This window comes from Manihot esculenta, chromosome 5 (genome assembly GCF_001659605.2).
Source record: "Manihot esculenta cultivar AM560-2 chromosome 5, M.esculenta_v8, whole genome shotgun sequence".
In the NCBI taxonomy this organism is placed as follows: Eukaryota; Viridiplantae; Streptophyta; class Magnoliopsida; order Malpighiales; family Euphorbiaceae; genus Manihot; species Manihot esculenta.
In genome coordinates, this window is record NC_035165.2 from 10,721,212 (window position 1) to 10,741,545 (window position 20,334).

Below are 20,334 nucleotides of genomic sequence, written 5' to 3' on the forward strand. Positions count from 1 at the left end.
AGGACAATTTAGAGAAAATACCCTTAAAACTGCCTTAAATGGAGCAAAGGAGAGCAAGCCTGCCAAGTTGTAATCAAGTGAAGCTAAATAAGGAAAGTGGCAAAGAAGGAAAGAACATTCAACCAAAGCAATTTGAAATTCAAATTTCAAATCTCTAAGTAGCCTTTTCCTTATTCAAGAAGCCAAGTCTCAAGTTGCCATAAATGAAGAGCCAAATAAGGAAAGTATTTTGAAATTCAAATCTTCAAGATTCATATTCAAATTTTGAATCTCAAAATCCATCTTATTAAGGAAGCTAAATCCAAAGATCACATGCTTGCCACCTCATGCCTTGCACATTCAAAATTCAAATTGCAAAGGAGGCTCCACCTTCCTTATTAGTGCATGGGCGGCAAGGAGAGTGTGAAGGCAAGTCTTGGGCACCTTGGGCAGCATCTTGAAGACACTTGGGCAGCAAGCAAAGACCAAAAGTGTAACAGCCCGGAAACCGAACTGCCACCGGCACTAGGATCCAGATCGACTTAAGGTCGCCGGGACCCGTAGTAAGCCTGCTATCCTATCTGTATACCTGTGAAATCCCATACATGATCATACATTTGCTGTAAAAACATAAAACTGTTCTTCCTTCCAAGGCTTAACCTGTGCATGCACTCTCTCTGTTCTCTACTAATCCCTACTAGAGCTCCTCATGGCTCTAGGCGGATCAAACTCATAATGTTAAGCCTGGTTTTGCTCATAAACATACAAGAATAAAGAAACATATATAAACTGATCATGTGACTCCACAAAGGGATTACAAGTCTTCTAAATCAAGCACCATTCTATACATATACACTAACTCTATACCATTACATGTCCACACTAGCTATTACAAAACTCTGTACTCTTCCTGTACCCTGCTGAGTTCTCTCTGACTTCTGAACCTGCACAACTGGAATTAGGGGAGAGGGATGAGCTACAATAGCCCAGTGAGTAGAATAGGCAAATACAGGTGATAAAACATGCTCTCATGGAATGCAACACATAATCACATAACCTCGGCCGGACGGATCAAAACTCCCTCTATCTCATCTGGGGTACCTAAGTACCATGTGCCTGGTCCCCGTAGGGCTGTTCCAGGTCTTTCCTCTGAGGGCTAATGAATCCTCACGAAGTCCGTGCCGTCTCACATAAGCAATGTACAAGGAGCAATGCCAAGTACAAGGATAAATGCAATGCATCATCTTTGTGTACACTAATGCACTCACCCTATAGCATAGTCATGATGCATGAAGCATGATAAAATATTCAGTTCTCATATTAAAACATTAAGTTAAATTCCACTCACCTTTAGTTATCTCTGAACAAACTCTGCAGGATCTGACACTGGACTCACTGCTGACCTCCCTGATTCCTCTGGTCCGTCCCTACACAGGTGGACTCACATGAGGGACTAAACTCACTCAAGAACATCTCTACGAAACTCCCCAAAACCCCTCTAAACAATCCTCAAACCATCACATAAAACATGCAAAAGAAAGCTGGACAGGGCACTTTCGGCGGCAGGTTCGGCGGCCGAAACCCCACTCCAGAGACAAAACTCATGCATGTTCGGCGGCACCTTCGGCGGCCGAAGGTCTCGTCCAGAGACGAAACTCACACACTTTCGGCGGCCGAACTCCCTCTTTCGGCGACCGAAAGTCTCTTTCGAAACCGAAAGCCTAGCTTTCGGGGGCAACCTTTGGCAGCCGAACTGCCTCCACAAAGGGTTCGGCGGTCGAACCTTCCTTCGGCGGCCGAACCTGGTTTTGCCCGAAGGACAGAACCCTGCTCTGTTTCATGCAAACTTTGCCCAAAAACTTACCAACATGCATATCAACTACTCCCAACTAGCATATACACATAGATATGCACAAAGGGGTCTAAAACTACCCTAAAACCCCAAACAAACATAACCCATAACACTTAATCATGTTGGAACACCACAAAACACCAAAAACCTAAACATGCATACTACCCATACAAACTTCATAAAACCTTTCAAAATCATCAAAGAAGCTCAGGATCTTCACTTACCTCTTACACAACTTGAGGATGAAGGATCCTAACGTGGAGATATGAAGAAAAGCTCTTCCAAAGCTCCAAGCTTCAAAACTTGTTTCTTTTGCTCAAAACCTTCATAAGTCACCAAAACTCTTAAAACTCTTGAAAGATTTGATGAAAATCATGGAAAACAGGAAAGTCAACGTAGGAGAGGCTGAAACTCACCTCTGGCTGCAAGTGGAGGAGAAATAACCTCCTTCCACCGACCCTTGGCCCTTTTATAGGTGGCTGGCCAGACCACCTTCGGCAGCCGAACGTGAAGCCGCAACCATGCAATGTTCGGCGACCGAAAGTGACCTTCGGCGGCCGAACCTTTGCATTTCTCCCTTGTTGCTTTTCTTTCACAACTCAAGGCTTTTAACACTTCAAAACATGAAAACGAGTGAAAAGACTTTAGAAAACATATGCATTACCCTTCTCGAGGGTTCCGACACCCGAGATTCCACCGGACTACAGGAATTCCGGTGCCGGACTCGAGCCGGGTATTACATTCTCCCCCCCTTAAGAACCTTCGTCCCCGAATGTTCCTAACACAACATAAACACATAGAAAAGGGGAAAACTAACCTTAAAACAGATATGGGTATTGCTGGAGCATGGACTCCCGAGTCTCCCAAGTGCACTCTTCTAGGTTGTGGTGGTTCCACAGCACTTTCACCATTGGTATCTCCTTGTTTCTCAGCTTTCTGATCTGGGTGTCAAGGATCCGCACTGGCTGCTCTACATAGGTGAGATCACTTAAGATTTCCACCTCAGGTTCACTAAGAACCTTCTCTGGATCTGACACAAACTTTCTCAACATAGAAACATGGAATACCGGGTGAATTCGTTCCATAGAAGCCGGTAAATCTAGCTTATACGATACAGGCCCGATCTTCTGCAAGATCTCAAAGGGACCAATGTACCGTGGGGCTAGTTTACCCTTCTTTCCAAACCGAACCACTCCCTTCATCGGAGACACTTTGAGCAATACCATATCCCCCTCCTGGAACTCTATCTGCTTCCTACGGATGTCTGCATAGCTTTTCTGTCTGCTTACAGCTGTTTTGATCCTCTCTCTGATGATAGGCACTAACTTGCTGGTTAGCTCAACTAACTCTGGCCCTGCGAGAGTTTTCTCTCCTACCTCTTCCCAGCAAACAGGTGTTCGGCACTTCCTCCCATACAGAGCTTCATAAGGAGCCATCCCTATGCTAGCATGATGGCTGTTGTTGTAGGCAAACTCCACCAGAGGTAGATGCTACCTCCAAGAACCGCCAAAGTCTAACACACACATTCTCAGCATATCTTCAATGGTCTGGATGGTTCTCTCTGACTGACCGTCTGTCTGTGGATGGAAAGCAGTGCTGAAATCCAACCTTGTGCCCATTTCATGTTGCAGACTCCGCCAAAACCTGGAGGTGAACTGAGGTCCTCGATCTGATACTATTGACACTGGAACTCCATGCAACCTTATTATCTCGTCGACATACACCTGCGCCAACTTGTCCACAGAGTAGTTACTCCTGACTGGAATGAAGTGAGCAGATTTAGTGAGTCTATCCACAATCACCCATATGGAGTCTAGTCTGTTAGACGTCGCCGGTAACCCCACTACAAAATCCATAGCTATGTTCTCCCATTTCCATTCTGGAATCGGCAGTGGGTTAAGCATTCCAGCCGGCTTCTGGTGCTCTAGCTTCACCCTTTGACATGTTTCGCAGGCTGACACGAACTGTGCCACTTCTCTCTTCATTGCTGGCCACCAATACACCCTTCTCAAATCTTGATACATCTTGGTGGCTCCCGGGTGAATGCTATACCGCGTATTATGAGCTTCCCTCATAATGTCTGCCTTCAAACTGCTATCATCTGGTACACATAACCTCTTACCGTGTCGAAGAATCCCCTCACTATCAAATCTAAACTCTGCACTGTTGCCCGACTGAACAGTCCTGGCAATCTTCACTAACTCGGGATCTTCGTGCTGTTTCAGAGCCACTTGCTCTAGAAACACTGGTGTCACTCTCATCTGTACGATCAAAGCACCTGTACCAGATAACTGCAACTGTAACCCGTCTTCCACGAGCTTGTAGAAATCATTCACCACCGGTCTTCTCTCTACTGTAATGTGGGATAAACTGCCAAGTGACTTGCGGCTTAAGGCATTAGCTACAACATTCGCCTTGCCCGGATGATACTGGATCTTACAATCGTAATCACTGAGCAATTCTACCCACCGTCTCTGCCTCAAGTTTAACTCTCTCTGACTTAAGATGTGCTGCAGGCTCTTATGATCCGTATAGATCTCACATTTTACCCCATAGAGGTAATGCCTCCACATCTTAAGTGCAAAGATAACAGCTGCCATCTCAAGATCGTGTGTCGGGTAATTCAGCTCGTGCTTCTTCAGCTGTCTAGAAGCATAAGCTATCACTCGGTCATTCTGCATCAACACACAACCTAATCCCACTCGGGATGCATCACAGAACACTGTGAAATCTTCATCACTGATCGGCAGAGCTAACACCGGTGCTGAAGTCAACCGTCTCTTCAACTTTGCAAAACTCTCCTCACATTCCTCTGACCACACAAACTTTTGATTCTTTCTGGTCAGTCTGGTCATAGGAGCAGCTATCTTCGAGAAGTCCTGAACAAACTTCCGATAGTAACCTGCCAAACCCAGAAAACTCTTGATCTCGGTCACTGTAGTGGGTGTAGGCCAGTTGGCTACTGCCTCTACCTTTTTGGGATCTACTGCTATGCCTTCCTCTGATACAACATGTCCCAAAAAGGAAATGCTCCTTAGCCAGAACTCGCACTTGGAGAACTTGGCATACAAGCCATGCTCTCTCAAGGTTTGCAGCACTATCCGCAGATGCTGGGCATGGTCCTCTGCATTCCTGGAGTACACCAAGATATCATCAATAAAGACGATCACAAAACGATCCAAGTACTCCCTGAAAACCCTGTTCATGAGATCCATGAATGCTGCAGGGGCGTTAGTCAACCCGAACGGCATCACAAGGAATTCATAATGCCCATATCTGGTTCTGAAAGCAGTCTTGGATACATCTCCTTCCCTGATCTTCAACTGGTGGTATCCGGATCTCAGATCTATTTTAGAAAAACAACCTGCTCCTGCCAGCTGGTCGAATAGATCATCGATCCTGGGTAACGGATACTTGTTTTTGATAGTGACTTTGTTCAACTGTCTATAGTCGACACAAAGTCTCAGAGGTCCATCCTTCTTTCTGACAAATAATACTGGAGCACCCCAGGGTGAGGTACTCGGGCGGATGAAACCCTTCGCTACCAAATCCTGTAACTGCTCTTTCAACTCTCGCAACTCTGCTGGTGCCATCCTGTAGGGAGGAATAGAGATCGGTCTAGCATTGGGCATCAACTCAATCTCGAACTCTATTTCCCTATCTGGTGGCAATCCTGGAAGCTCTTCAGGAAACAAATCTAGGAAGTCTCTGACAACTGGTACTGAGGATGGTTCCCTAACCTGACTGTCTAGCTCTCTCACATAAGCTAGGAACCCCTGACACCCCTTCCTTAACATCCTACGAGCCTGGAGGGCTGATATCAAACCCCTAGGTGTCCCTCTCCTGTCTCCTCTGAAGACACACTCTGACCCATCCTGGTCTCTAACACTGACTACCTTGTCTCTACAGTTCAGGGTAGCATCATACGTAGATAACCAATCCATCCCTAGAATGACATCAAACTCTGTCAACTCTAGAACCACCAGGTCAGCTGGAAGGTATCTACCCTCTATGCACACTGGACTGAACCGACAGACTGACTCTGCCAAAGATGGATCACATTTGGGTCCACTGACCCATAGAAGACACTCTAACTCAGACACCATCAGACCCAACCTCTCTGCAGCTCTAGAAGAAATGAAAGAGTGAGAAGCACCGGGGTCCATTAAAGCATACACCTCTGAACACCCAATGATGAGATTACCTGACACCACCGTGTTCGACGTGTCTGCCTCCTGCTGAGTCAGGGTGAAAATCCGTGCTGGGGCTGACGGACCTGCACCTCGGGAACCCATCCCTGATGAAGAGGCTGCCCCTCTTCCTCTTCCTCTGCCACTGCTTGGTGGTATGGCTGAAGCTACTGGCTGTACTACACTGCCCGAACTCATCTGCTGGGATGGTGCAACCAAAGTCGCCTGAGGACATTCCCGTGCATAATGTCCCTCCTGCCCACATCTATAGCACGCTGTGGATCCCAACTGACAAGCTCCTCTATGCTGTTTGCCACACCTCTTGCACACTGGAAAATCTGCGCCAGAACTGGAGCCACTACTCATTCCCAGACCCGACTTAAGCCTGTTCCAGAACTTGCCTCTCTTTCCTCTGAATTTCTCCCATCTCTTCTTACTTGCACTTGTTGTACTCTGTGAGGAGGAACCTGGTTTAACACCAGAAGACTGTGCCTTGACTACACCTTGACTTATGGCACTAGCCTCCATCTTTCTAGCAGCATCCACAATAGAGTGGAAACTTTCCTTTTCCGCATGAAGAATCAAAGAGAAATACCTGGGATGAAGCCTTGTGGCATATCTCTTTGCCTTCTTCTGATCTGTATCATATGCCTGACCGACATATGGCAACAATTCCAGGAACTTATCTGTATATGCATCAACACTCATCTCCTCCGTCTGTCGCAACTGCTCAAACTCCACAACCTTGAGTTCCCTGGAACTGTCCGGAAAAGCCCATCCAGCAAATTCGTTGGCGAACTCTTCCCATGTCATACTCTCAAGTTTCGGGTCCACATAGTTCTTGAACCATTCTCTAGCTTTTTAGCACTTTAAAGTGAACCCTGCCATCTCAATGGCTCTACCATCATCAGCTCCCAACTCACTTGTTATCATTCTGACTGCACTGAGATACTCAAAGGGATCATCTCCTGTGTTGAATTTCGGAGCATCCAACTTTAAGTACTCGGTCATCTTCACCTTACTTCCCCCTGAAGAACTGGGTTGCTGTGCTTCCACAACAGGGGCTACTGGTTCAGGAGGTGGTGGTGGAGGAACTGGTTCCCTCACTTCAGGCTGTAATGGACTTGGATGAACAGGTGGGGGTGGATACATGTGATATGGTGGATAAAAGGAAGGATAGGGCATATATGGCATGTAGGGTGGATATGGAGCAAAGCTGGAGTAATCCGACGTGCCTCCCATCGGATATTCTGGGCCCTGTGGAAAGGGTGGATAGCCAAACCCCGAGGCCTGCATGCCTCCCTGGGACTCCCCCATACCTTCTTCTGACCTTCCTATACCCATGCTTACATCTCTACTCTGATCCTCTTCCATCACACCTCTTTCTTCTACTGACCTTCCCCCTCTGCTTACTCCTCTCCTGCTCTCGTCAGAAGACCTTATAGGGTCTCGTGACGTTCCTTCCCTGCTTGACCTGTGAGATCTTGCCCTTGGCAAGGCAGGTGGACGAGCAGCTGTACCCTCACTTACAGGTGGGACTCCAGTCAATCTCGCGGATCGACGAGTTCCTCGCATCTTCACTCTCTGGAAAACAACATCACATAACACATCAGCAACACATCAAAACATGCACATGCATAACTCAAGGCATTGCACATCAGCATATAGCAACAGGACTGACATCCTATCCTAGTGGACATGTTTTTCCTATGGTGCTTGACCTGATAAACCTCTCTATGAGCCCAACTCTCTCTCTATAGGTCCGACCATGTGAACCTAGGGCTCTGATACCAATCTGTAACAGCCCGGAAACCGAACTGCCACCGGCACTAGGATCCAGATCGACTTAAGGTCGCTGGGACCCGTAGTAAGCCTGCTATCCTATCTGTATACCTGTGAAATCCCATACATGATCATACATTTGCTGTAAAAACATAAAACTGTTCTTCCTTCCAAGGCTTAACCTGTGCATGCACTCTCTCTGTTCTCTACTAATCCCTACTAGAGCTCCTCATGGCTCTAGGCGGATCAAACTCATAATGTTAAGTCTGGTTTTGCTCATAAACATACAAGAATAAAGAAACATATATAAACTGATCATGTGACTCCACAAAGGGATTACAAGTCTTCTAAATCAAGCACCATTCTATACATATACACTAACTCTATACCATTACATGTCCACACTAGCTATTACAAAACTCTGTACTCTTCCTGTACCCTGCTGAGTTCTCTCTGACTTCTGAACCTGCACAACTGGAATTAGGGGAGAGGGATGAGCTACAATAGCCCAGTGAGTAGAATAGGCAAATACAGGTGATAAAACATGCTCTCATGGAATGCAACACATAATCACATAACCTCGGCCGGACGGATCAAAACTCCCTCTATCTCATCTGGGGTACCTAAGTACCATGTGCCTGGTCCCCGTAGGGCTGTTCCAGGTCTTTCCTCTGAGGGCTAATGAATCCTCACGAAGTCCGTGCCGTCTCACATAAGCAATGTACAAGGAGCAATGCCAAGTACAAGGATAAATGCAATGCATCATCTTTGTGTACACTAATGCACTCACCCTATAGCATAGTCATGATGCATGAAGCATGATAAAATATTCAGTTCTCATATTAAAACATTAAGTTAAATTCCACTCACCTTTAGTTATCTCTGAACAAACTCTGCAGGATCTGACACTGGACTCACTGCTGACCTCCCTGATTCCTCTGGTCCGTCCCTACACAGGTGGACTCACATGAGGGACTAAACTCACTCAAGAACATCTCTACGAAACTCCCCAAAACCCCTCTAAACAATCCTCAAACCATCACATAAAACATGCAAAAGAAAGCTGGACAGGGCACTTTCGGCGGCAGGTTCGGCGGCCGAAACCCCACTCCAGAGACAAAACTCATGCATGTTCGGCGGCACCTTCGGCGGCCGAAGGTCTCGTCCAGAGACGAAACTCACACACTTTCGGCGGCCGAACTCCCTCTTTCGGCGACCGAAAGTCTCTTTCGAAACCGAAAGCCTAGCTTTCGGGGGCAACCTTTGGCAGCCGAACTGCCTCCACAAAGGGTTCGGCGGCCGAACCTTCCTTCGGCGGCCGAACCTGGTTTTGCCCGAAGGACAGAACCCTGCTCTGTTTCATGCAAACTTTGCCCAAAAACTTACCAACATGCATATCAACTACTCCCAACTAGCATATACACATAGATATGCACAAAGGGGTCTAAAACTACCCTAAAACCCCAAACAAACATAACCCATAACACTTAATCATGTTGGAACACCACAAAACACCAAAAACCTAAACATGCATACTACCCATACAAACTTCATAAAACCTTTCAAAATCATCAAAGAAGCTCAGGATCTTCACTTACCTCTTACACAACTTGAGGATGAAGGATCCTAACGTGGAGATATGAAGAAAAGCTCTTCCAAAGCTCCAAGCTTCAAAACTTGTTTCTTTTGCTCAAAACCTTCATAAGTCACCAAAACTCTTAAAACTCTTGAAAGATTTGATGAAAATCATGGAAAACAGGAAAGTCAACGTAGGAGAGGCTGAAACTCACCTCTGGCTGCAAGTGGAGGAGAAATAACCTCCTTCCACCGACCCTTGGCCCTTTTATAGGTGGCTGGCCAGACCACCTTCGGCAGCCGAACGTGAAGCCGCAACCATGCAATGTTCGGCGGCCGAAAGTGACCTTCGGCGGCCGAACCTTTGCATTTCTCCCTTGTTGCTTTTCTTTCACAACTCAAGGCTTTTAACACTTCAAAACATGAAAACGAGTGAAAAGACTTTAGAAAACATATGCATTACCCTTCTCGAGGGTTCCGACACCCGAGATTCCACCGGACTACAGGAATTCCGGTGTCGGACTCGAGCCGGGTATTACAAAAAGATCCACTCTTGCACAAGCCACACATGCCCCACGTTTTTCCCCTCTCACATGTGCATGGATGACACATCTTGGACCAAGGGCATTTTGGGCAGCCTTTTAAAGACTCATGGACAGCCAAGAAACCCTAGGCTAGTATCTTAAAACATATTTAAAGACTTCAAAGAGTCCAGCCAACCAGCACTCTTGACACACATCATTCGGCCAAGGCAAGTGAGGCGCACCAAGCTCCATCTCCTCCATTCGGTTCCCTTCTCCATCTTCCCTTCTTGTTTTTTATTTTTGTTTTAGCCATGAGTGGCTGAAACCTTTAATTCTAGTTGAAGATTGGTTGAAACTAAGGTTGTTTTATGGATTGTGAGATCTGAACATAAACTATTTGTCTTTGATTTGTTCAATATTCATACAATTTGGTGCTTGAATCTATGATTACTTTGTTGTTTTGATCAAATTGGCCACTTGATTCTTGATTGCAAGGTAATTGATTGTTAGTTTGGATAATTTTTAGTCCGTAATTACTGGAATTATTCAAACATAAGAACACTTGGTGTAACAACTAAGGAATTGTATGATCTAGCAACATCTCTATGCATTTGGGTAGCTAGGATTGGATCTCTCTATTTCTTCATGCAATTGACAATTGTTTTGATGCCTAAGGCCCAAGGACGTTCCTTGGCAATTTGTTAATTAGTAATTGATTAGAGAATGTTCCCTAATTTATTTAATCATAAGGAGAGACATGGTGGTGAGAAGCATTTTCCATCTCCATAACTAATCTATTGAATCAATCAAGAGAACATAAGTTTCAATGATCAATCCGAACAACCAAAGTGGATCCATCTCTTCAACTAGATCTTTCTCATATTGAATTTCTCTTTTTTTTAATTACTTGCTGATTTAATTGCTTTTAGTAGTTTGCTAATCAAATCAATCTCAAAACCCCCTTTTTTTACTTTTATTGCACTTTACTTTTGTTCCGCTTTCAGTTATTTGCTTTCAGTTTCTCATTCAGTTAAATCTCTTGGTCTTGTTGAGAAAAATAGATAAGTTTTCAATTCTCTGTGGATTCGATCCTTTACCACTATCTGCAATTGTAAAATTGTTGATAACCAGAAAGGTTATTTTTTACCAGCTTCGACAACCGCGAGTCACTAGGCTTAACCTAGGAAAGTCATTACAGCCCTAAGAAACTTCTTCCCAGGAGAGGTCAATATCCCAATTGACCCTTGAGCTTTCCTTTGACTCGACAACTACAAAATTTTCTACCCAACCTTTAATCGAGTCATTGTACTCTGCAAATGTAGACAATCCAGTCCATGGACCAAAATAATAAAACTCATTGGTAGACCTAACAAGATGGAAGAAAGTACAAAACAACTCGATAGAAGGGGCAAAACCCCAGCACAGACGGACGGACTCGAAACAACACATGAATAGAATAGAGTTAAAGGACAACATTCGAGGATTCACCCTAAAATGATGGAAAACCTCCATAAAGAAAGGGGTAAAAAGGAAGGTAAATCCGAAGTCACGCTGTTTGACGAAAAAAAACTAAGTTACGCCCTTGTTGAGCGTCGATCAGACCCGCTAGCGGTGGGTAGGGGAGAACAATTCATTTATTAGGCAAAGGAGCCCTAATTCTAAAGATGGTAGTATCAGAATAGTCGCGAAAAAAGTAGTGGGAGAAGGAGGAAAGAGTAATAAAGGACACCAGACCCACTACATCGGGAATCCTAATAGAAGCCATGAGAGAAATAAGGCATACCTCAAATTAAAAAATCAGGGATTATAGAGAAGAGAAAGAACAAGATAGTAGAAGCAGCACAAAAGGCATAGCAATGAGTGAAAGCAAGACCGTAAGTTTGAAATGGATAAAGGCAAAGAAGATACGTTTTGATAGAACTCTCCTAGAGCCGCGGTAATAATTGGGATTTCGAAATTTACCCCTTCATAAATTATAGAATAATTAATGAACAGGTAAAGGAACACTTGAAGATGATTGGGCCCTGGACACCCTGGCCATGGCTGAACCCGCACTAGGAATATCAGGCTTTAGTTCTATTAGGGCCCAATGCATGGGCCTACTCCTTTTACAAGCCCTGGACTTGCCTTGACTAGCTGAGCTAGGCGCGGACCTGCACGTGGGGGCCTAGCCTCGAATATCCGTTAGCCCCATGGGACAACAAATCTTGTGATGTCCGTGATCATGTCCAAATGGCATCGAATGAAATTAAATGGTCGTCTGACGATAAAAAAGAATATAGTACATCCGTACATACGACCAATGTGATTATGATATGAGGGTACGAGTGCAGAATGGGGGATACATATCACTAGAGTATAAAAGAGAAAATGAATAAAAGGAAACAAATGAGAGGAACAAATCAAATTTTCCAAAATATATTATCAGTCTAACCCTTTACTGAATCTCTCAGTTTAACCCTTTATTGAATCAAATGAGAGGAACAAATCAAATTTACCAAAATATACTCTCAATTTAACCCTTTATTGAATCTCTCGGTTTAACCCCTTACTGGATCTCAAATATCATAATTAATTTTCACAGTTGAACTTAAAGATTTCACTGCGAATGAGTTTTCGATGAATGTTAATTTCTGATAAATGAACATTAATATTAGCTCAGTGTTTTTCATAATCTGCCTACCATTTTCTTTTTTCTTTTTTCTTTTTTCTTTTTTCTTTTTTCTTTTCTTTTTCTCTTTTTGCAGTTTTTTTTGGTGATTTTAATAGTTTCTTTTACAGGATAAAGTTAGAAAAAGAGATTTAATTAAAGAGAAAATGAAAAGACGCCGAAAAAGAAAAAGGTCACATGAAGCTGCTGTGATGGCAGAACAAAACTATGTTTCATGAGGGCTTGAGTATCAAAATCACGTAACCAAATTATAACATGGATTGCCAGTAATAGTGGTTGAAGTTGTACTTAAATCAGGAATCTTTTTTAATTTAGTGCTTGAAAAAGACTGGAAGGCTACTATTGCCTTGTATTTCGCCAACTTCAAACAAATGATTAGTGCCAGCTCTCCCAACCACTCCGAATTTGGACCACAGGCTGCAACCCCTTCCCTCTTTCTACGCAAAACGGTACTCAACTGGAATCAGTGATTGCTTGAGCAAGATGGCGATAGCTGAAGAAAATTTCTGCTTCCAAATACTAATGTAAACCAATAAGAACATCATATTCCAATTTTCTACTAATGGTGATGTACCAGAACATAGTTGTATAATTGAATCCATTACAAAAATAACAAACTAAATTGTCAAACTAGATGATGATGATAATAAATGATTAAAGTGGAAAATAATAAGATGAGAATTGTATATGCCTCCTCTGATTTAAGTTTCTACAGTAACCGGCCACAGCTACTTCAAGTCATCCAATTTGGTGTTTATGCAATAGAAGGCATGTCCTTCAGCCATGGATCCAGCGGCTTACCAATGGAGTAGACAATGAACCCAATATTCCTCAGCTTATCAGCATTCACGACATTGCGCCCATCGAATACAAATGCAGGCTTTTTCATGTTATCATAAATCTTCTGATAATCAAGAGTTTTGAACTCATCCCACTCGGTAAGAATGCAGATACCATGAGCATCCTTTGTAGCCTCATAAGCATCCCAAACACACATAACTTGCTTGAGAGATGATGGACTCGATGGCTGAAGATGGATGGGATGGTCCCAATCAAATTTCTTCATAGACAGATCCCTTTGAATTTGATCCTCTGAAACCTGTGGGTCATATATGCTCAAATGAGCATTGTCACCCAACAAGCCCTTGCAAACATCAATAGCCGGAGTCTCTCTAGTATCACCAGTGTCTTTCTTGAAAGCAAATCCCAAAATTGCAATCTTCTTTCCTGAAACTGTGTTGAACATAGAAGAAACTACCCGGTTCACAAACCGGTTCTTTTGGTAGTCATTGACCTTAATAACCTGTTTCCAGTAATTTGCTACCTCAGGAAGACCATTGCACTCACAAATATAGACCAAGTTCAGGATATCTTTCTGGAAACAGGATCCACCAAAACCCACACTTGCATTCAAGAATTTAGGTCCGATTCTGGTGTCCTTACCAACAGCGTGCGACACTTGGGTAACGTCTGCACCAGTGGCCTCACAGAGAGCAGACATGGCATTAACAGAGGAAATCCTCTGTGCCAAAAAGGCATTTGCAGCTAGTTTTGAGAGTTCAGCAGACCAGAGATTAGTGCAAATAATCTGATCCACCGTGACCCAATGGGCATAAACATCTCTCAAAGTTTGGATTGCTTTTTGTCCTTTTGGAGTCTCCCTACCACCGATAAGCACTCGGTCTGGGTGGAGAAGGTCTTGAATTGCTGTTCCTTCAGCAAGGAACTCAGGGTTAGAGAGAATCTGAAAGTCGATGCCTTTGCTGTTGTGGGTCAAAATCTTTTCAATTGCCTCAGCTGTTTTCACAGGGACAGTTGATTTCTCAACAACAATTTTATCAGATTTTGATACATCTGCAATCATTCGAGCTGCACTCTCCCAATAAGTCAAGTCAGCTGCTTTGCCAGCTCCAAGCCCTCGGGTTTTGGTTGGGGTATTAACAGATACAAAGACTATATCAGCCTCAGAAACATGTCTTTCCACGTCAGTGCTAAAGAAAAGGTTCTTTCCTCTACACTGCTTCACCACACCATCAAGGCCTGGTTCATAAATGGGGAGTTGTTCGCTGTTCCAGGCATTGATTCGTGCCTCAGAAATGTCAACCACGGCAACTTCAATTTCTGGGCACTTCAGTGCAATCACAGCCATGGTAGGGCCACCAACATAGCCAGCTCCAATACAACAAATCTTGACCATTTTTATATGCTATGGAAAGGATGGCCTAAAATAAGAATCAGAACACAACAATTCAAACAAGTTAAAGATAAAACCTTATTAACCACCCAAAATCTAAAGAAACAATCACTCGTCTCAAAGATAATAATAAATCTTGACATACGAATTATTATGTTAAACTAAAAATTTGCAATGCAAATTTAATTAAGACGTATGCAGTTTGCTGACTGTATGCTACCCCAAAAGCTAGATTTGACAACACACACCCAAAGTTAATTTCAATTATACATATCTTGGGTCAAGGTTTCCATTTATCATATATGTGGTTTGAAATTTAGTAAAACAAACAAATAATAAAACAATCTGGAGAGACATGGGGATTAAAACTTTTGCTCTATGGACTCCATTACAGATCCCAGTTGCAGAAAATGAACCTTATCAAACAAACAATTCTACTTAGAAGAAATGTCTAGCCACGTCCCAAAACACCCAAATGTTCAAGAGTTAACGGGATAGTATCACGAATACCAAACTCAAGCAAACAGATGCCATGGATCTATAGAGAGTGACGGCCACGGACCTGTTCATACAAACTGAATCATGTATGAGCTAAACCCCAAATTTCAAGAAGCCTACTTAACAAAAACACAACCCATATCACCAAAAAGCCAAAACAAAATTGCCTATTGAGTAAGAAAACAAAAAAGACGATTACCTAACAACCATTCTTGCTCTTGTGCTCTTAACAAAAAAGCAACCCATATAACCAAACACCAAAATGACACTGCCCATGAGCAAGAAAACAGACAAAGACGAAAGAAATCAAGATTTTATCAAGCAATCCTTCTTGCTCGTGTTCTTCGCAAAAACACAAACCCATATCACCAAACACCAAAACAAAATTGCTCATGAGCCAGAAAACCAAAAAGATGAAAGAAATCAAAACTTTTACCTTGTAATTCTTCTTGCTCCTGTGTTGCAGCGGAGAAGAGTGATATAAGGCAAAAAGAAGATAGGAGAAAATGATCCAGCCAGCAATGAGAAGAGTGACCCTTCACCAATATATATATACAGGGGTTTCCATGATCTAACCAGTGGGATTTTCCATGAGCAAAACTTGCCGGTGCTTAATTTTTTAACACGTTTGCAATTTGCGGTGACACCTCTGCTTCATGATCGCACACTAACCCACCAACTTTGCTGTTGTTAATCAATCATTAACGCAAAGAAAATGCTGAAAGATTACTTCTCTCTGTTTTTTTTCTAATACTAAAATTTTGGTCATGCCTTTTTTGCCAATCTTTCCAACTTAATCTTTCTCTTCGATTAAAGGGCATCAAGGACTCTGAAATTTCAATTTTAAATGAAAAAATATCAAATATTTAATTTTTATTAATCTAATTAAATAAAGTTTAATAAATTAAAAATTATATTTTAATTCTTATAAATATAATTTTATTAAATTTAAAATTATTAAAAATTTATGCTCCCTCTAATCAGTACATCTAAGTAAATTTAAGAAGTTTTTCTAATTTTTTGATCTCTAATTTAGTGGTGAATTTGATAATAAATATATGTGAATAAATTAATTTTTAATCTTATTTAAAAAAAATTTTAATTATGTTAACATTTTTTACTTTTGAAACATTAAAACGCGTAGGTATTAATTTTAGCATTATCCATAAAGTATTCAAAATTATACCCTACTACGGGATATTCCACCGACACTGCCTGCAGTATAGCCCAGCCATGGATGAGCCGAGTCATGGTAGCTCGGGTGCCATCAATGCGATATTTATATCACTGAAAAACTATTGTTATAAATAATATATTTAATAACTTTTTTCTATTTTTAAAAAACTAATATTTTACCCAAAACTTTTCTAATTACATTCTATTGCTACATCGAGCAGTTTACTTTTATCAATTTTGAACATTTATAAATTATAAATAAATATTTTTACTGATTTTTCACACACTAAATTTTGACATTTTGATAATAATCTTAAATTTAATTGTGATGTGATATAGTGTGATCAATTCTCAACTTAATGCTATAGCGATGATTGTTTCAAATAGTAATTGATGGATTGTATATAAGTTTGCTAAGCAAGAGTGTGATATATATCTACTTTAATTGGAAAAATATAGGTTTTGCTTATTTCTAGGATTATTCGATTTTGATTTTAATAGGATTTTTATTAAAAATTAAAATTGAAACTAAATTTTTTATTATTTTATTTTTAAAAATTATATTTAAAATTAAATTTTAGTATAATTTTAATATGATTTTTAGTAATTTAATTTTAATTTTTTTAATTTTAAGTTCAATTCAAATCTTTATTTTTATAAATAAAATTATAATATTATTACTTTTATTTTAAAATAGTAAATAACTGATATTGAAATAAATATTAATATTAATATTTAAATAATAATAATATTAATATTAATATATATTTTATATAATTTTGAATAAAAATATTATATTATTTTTTATATAATTATTAATTATATATTTTTAATATAAAAAATATATATATATAATTAATATATAAAGATATATTAAATTACTAAAATATGATTCAATCGTATAATATAATTAAAAATTATAAAGTGATTAATATATTTACCGTTGAAATAATAAATATATTTATAAATAAATATATATAGTTATTTAGAGAGAATAAAGTATGATTAACTAATTAAATCATTTAAATCATATTGTTAGAAATTTTTAATAATTAATTAGATTATATAATTATTTTATAATATGTTTAGTAATTATTGAATAGTTAAAAGAGACTCATATTTAAATTATATGAATAATTTAATTTATAAAAAATAATTAGATAATATTAAATATAAAATTAATAAAAAAGAATCTAGAGAAATTAAATTTTTATTAAATTTAAAATAACTCTAAAATAATTATTTTATTTATATTTTTACTTATTTAAAAATTTTTATTATATATTATTTAACGATTTATAAAATTAATATTTAAATTTATTAAATAGAATTATATAATATAAATTATAAAATTATATTAAAAATATATAAAATATAAAAATAATATCATTAAAATCATTTTAAAAAGCATATATATAAAATCGATTTTTTAATTCGATTTCAATTTAATTTCGGTATAATTCTCAATAAAAAATTAAAATCAAAACTAAATAATTAAATAAATTCGGTTTGATATAATTCGATTCCTGCAATAATTTTTTTTATTTAAATATAATTTGATATAATTATTTGATTCAATTTGATTAGATTTTCTTTTAAATTTTTTTTTGTCTATGAACTCTATAGTTTGTGTGTCAAATTTAAAGCCACATGCATTTTGCGATTATCATGTGTATTTATACTACGGACTACGGTGATGGCTATCCTTCATGTCTCTATTTGTAATTATCAGGTTTCCTTTCGCGGAGTTCCCGGACTAGCTAATTCTGGATGTGGTTATTAAACTTTATCTCTGTAATTTGCTTCCTCTTGATTAGCAATCAAATATGTTACGTAGGTATTATTCTAATTTTTTGTTACTGTTAATAGCTAAATTTCCTTTACAAGAAAAAAATATATAAAATATATGCAATTGAAAAAATATATTATTTCAAAAAACTATTAGAAAATATGTAATTTGGTTTTTGAGTTAAATTAAATTTAATACATTAAAAATTTAAAATAATAAAATAATTTTAAACTATTTTTTAATAATATTTTAAATTTCAATATTTAACCTCTTAATTATAATACAATAATTGAATTCAATTAAAATTTTAAAAAGTTTATTTTATAAAATAATATTTGAAATAAAAGAATTTATTTTTAAATTTTAAAAAATTTATATCATCATAGTTTTTTCTTAAATTTGAAAAAATTTATATCATCATAGTTTTTTCTTAAATAATTAATTTCAAATACAAGAGAAAGGAAGATTACCCGTTTAACAAAGTTGCATTTTAATGTCTTAAAAGAAGAACAGAAAAGTGTTGGTTGTTTTTTTGTTTATCAGATCCATGCCAAGAATATGTACCCTCAACGTTCTCTGCTGTGAATATAATATTTTTTAAATTAATTTTTGATTCAATAATTATTGTCTTTTGTTAGTTATGGAATTTTTTTATTTTGTTTCATTCATCCTGGTAGTGGAACTTCTATTTAATTGCAGTTGACATTCAAAACGTCTCAATAATTTTGCATTACTTCAATTTAAAAAAAAAAAAGAAAAGAAAAGAAAAACCATGAGTTGCCAAAATGGCAACAAACGCCAACCATGCATGATGCATGCCCCCACGTTTAATTTTTTTTTTCTTAAATAAAATGAATATATTTCAAAAAAAATGAGAAATACTAATTTATAAATAAAATAGACTATAAAAATACTTTCGGATTACTAACGAATTTTTTTAATAAACTTTTATCAGTTAATAATTTTAACAGAATTATTAACAAATTTAAAAATTTATTATTAAATTTTAATATAAAAAATTTTATATAAAAACATATCGACGGATTTGAAATCCGTAATATAATATATTACTAAGAAATTTTAAAATTTATTAGTAATTTATAAATACATAAAATAATTAGTATTAAAATTTATTAATTAATTTAAAGTCCACTAATAAATTATTTACCAATTCACTAATGAATTTTAATGTATTAATAATGTGTTAAAAAAATTATTAACGAATTTAAAAATCTATAGGTAAAAAAGTGCTGAATTTACCAATAGATATTATCCGTTAATAAATTTAAAATAATATTCTGCATAAAATTTTTGCATTCATTATTTTAAAAATTTATATTTTTTCGTTACTAACAGATTTCAAATCCATTCATAATTTTAGAGTGAAAAAAACCCACTTGTTTTTTCAAAATTTAATAAAGGATTGTAAATTCAGTAGTAATCCGCGATTATAAATATGACACCATATCTTCTTCTTTTATCATTCATTCATTTTATCATTTTTTTTTCTCTTTCTCTCATTTTCTTTCTTTTTCTATCTATTATTTTCCTTTCATCTCTTAACCTATTTTTTTATTTCGACCTCTTCCCTTTTCTATTATTTTCTTTATTTTTCTCCATAATTTTCCATTCACTTTCTCCATTTTCTTTTTCATTATTTTCTTCCCTTTCTTCTCTTTCATTTTCTCAATAACTATTATTCATATTATTTTCTCTCATATGATTTTCTTCTATCATTTTCTTTCTATTTATATTTTTTCTATTATTTTCTCTTCATTTATTTTCTTCTCTAATCATTTTCTCTTTTTTTCTCATTTTCTATCATTTTTTCCTTTTTCTCTTTTTTCTTTCTTTTTTTTTATCATTTTTTCTTCTCTTATTTCCACTTCCTATATATTTCTAATAAATATTGGATATAAATTAAAAACTTAGTAACAATAATAATATAATTTTAAATTTTATTAAATTAATAAAAAATAATATTAATAATAAAATTTAGTATTTAATTAAAATAATAATTATTTTAAAATTATTTAAATTTTTAATAAATTTACTAATTAATTTCAATCCATTAATAATTTACTAACAGATTTATCTTACAGAT

General features: G+C 38.0%; 1 protein-coding gene across 2 annotated transcripts; it reads right to left on the reverse strand.

The window, feature by feature from the left end:
• Positions 1-13,098: 13,098 nt before the first annotated feature.
• On the reverse strand, positions 13,099-16,061 carry LOC110608178 (UDP-glucose 6-dehydrogenase 1). Of its 2 annotated transcripts, none has more exons than XM_021747390.2 (2): positions 15,702-16,061; positions 13,099-14,795 (listed from the first exon to the last, which is right to left on the reverse strand). In XM_021747390.2, exon 2 carries the CDS (start codon positions 14,768-14,770, stop codon positions 13,328-13,330), a length of 1,443 nt encoding a protein of 480 aa, XP_021603082.1. In that variant the 5' UTR covers positions 14,771-14,795; positions 15,702-16,061; the 3' UTR covers positions 13,099-13,327. The 2 variants fall into 2 exon arrangements, with proteins under 2 accessions (XP_021603082.1, XP_021603083.1); XM_021747391.2 differs by lacking the exon at positions 15,702-16,061 and adding an exon at positions 15,465-15,684.
• Between the last annotated feature and the right edge of the window lie 4,273 nt (positions 16,062-20,334).

Coding starts and splice junctions, on each gene's coding strand:
- LOC110608178 (XM_021747390.2), bottom strand. CDS start 14,770: ATGGTCAAGATTTGTTGTATTGGAGCTGGCTATGTTGGTGGCCCTACC.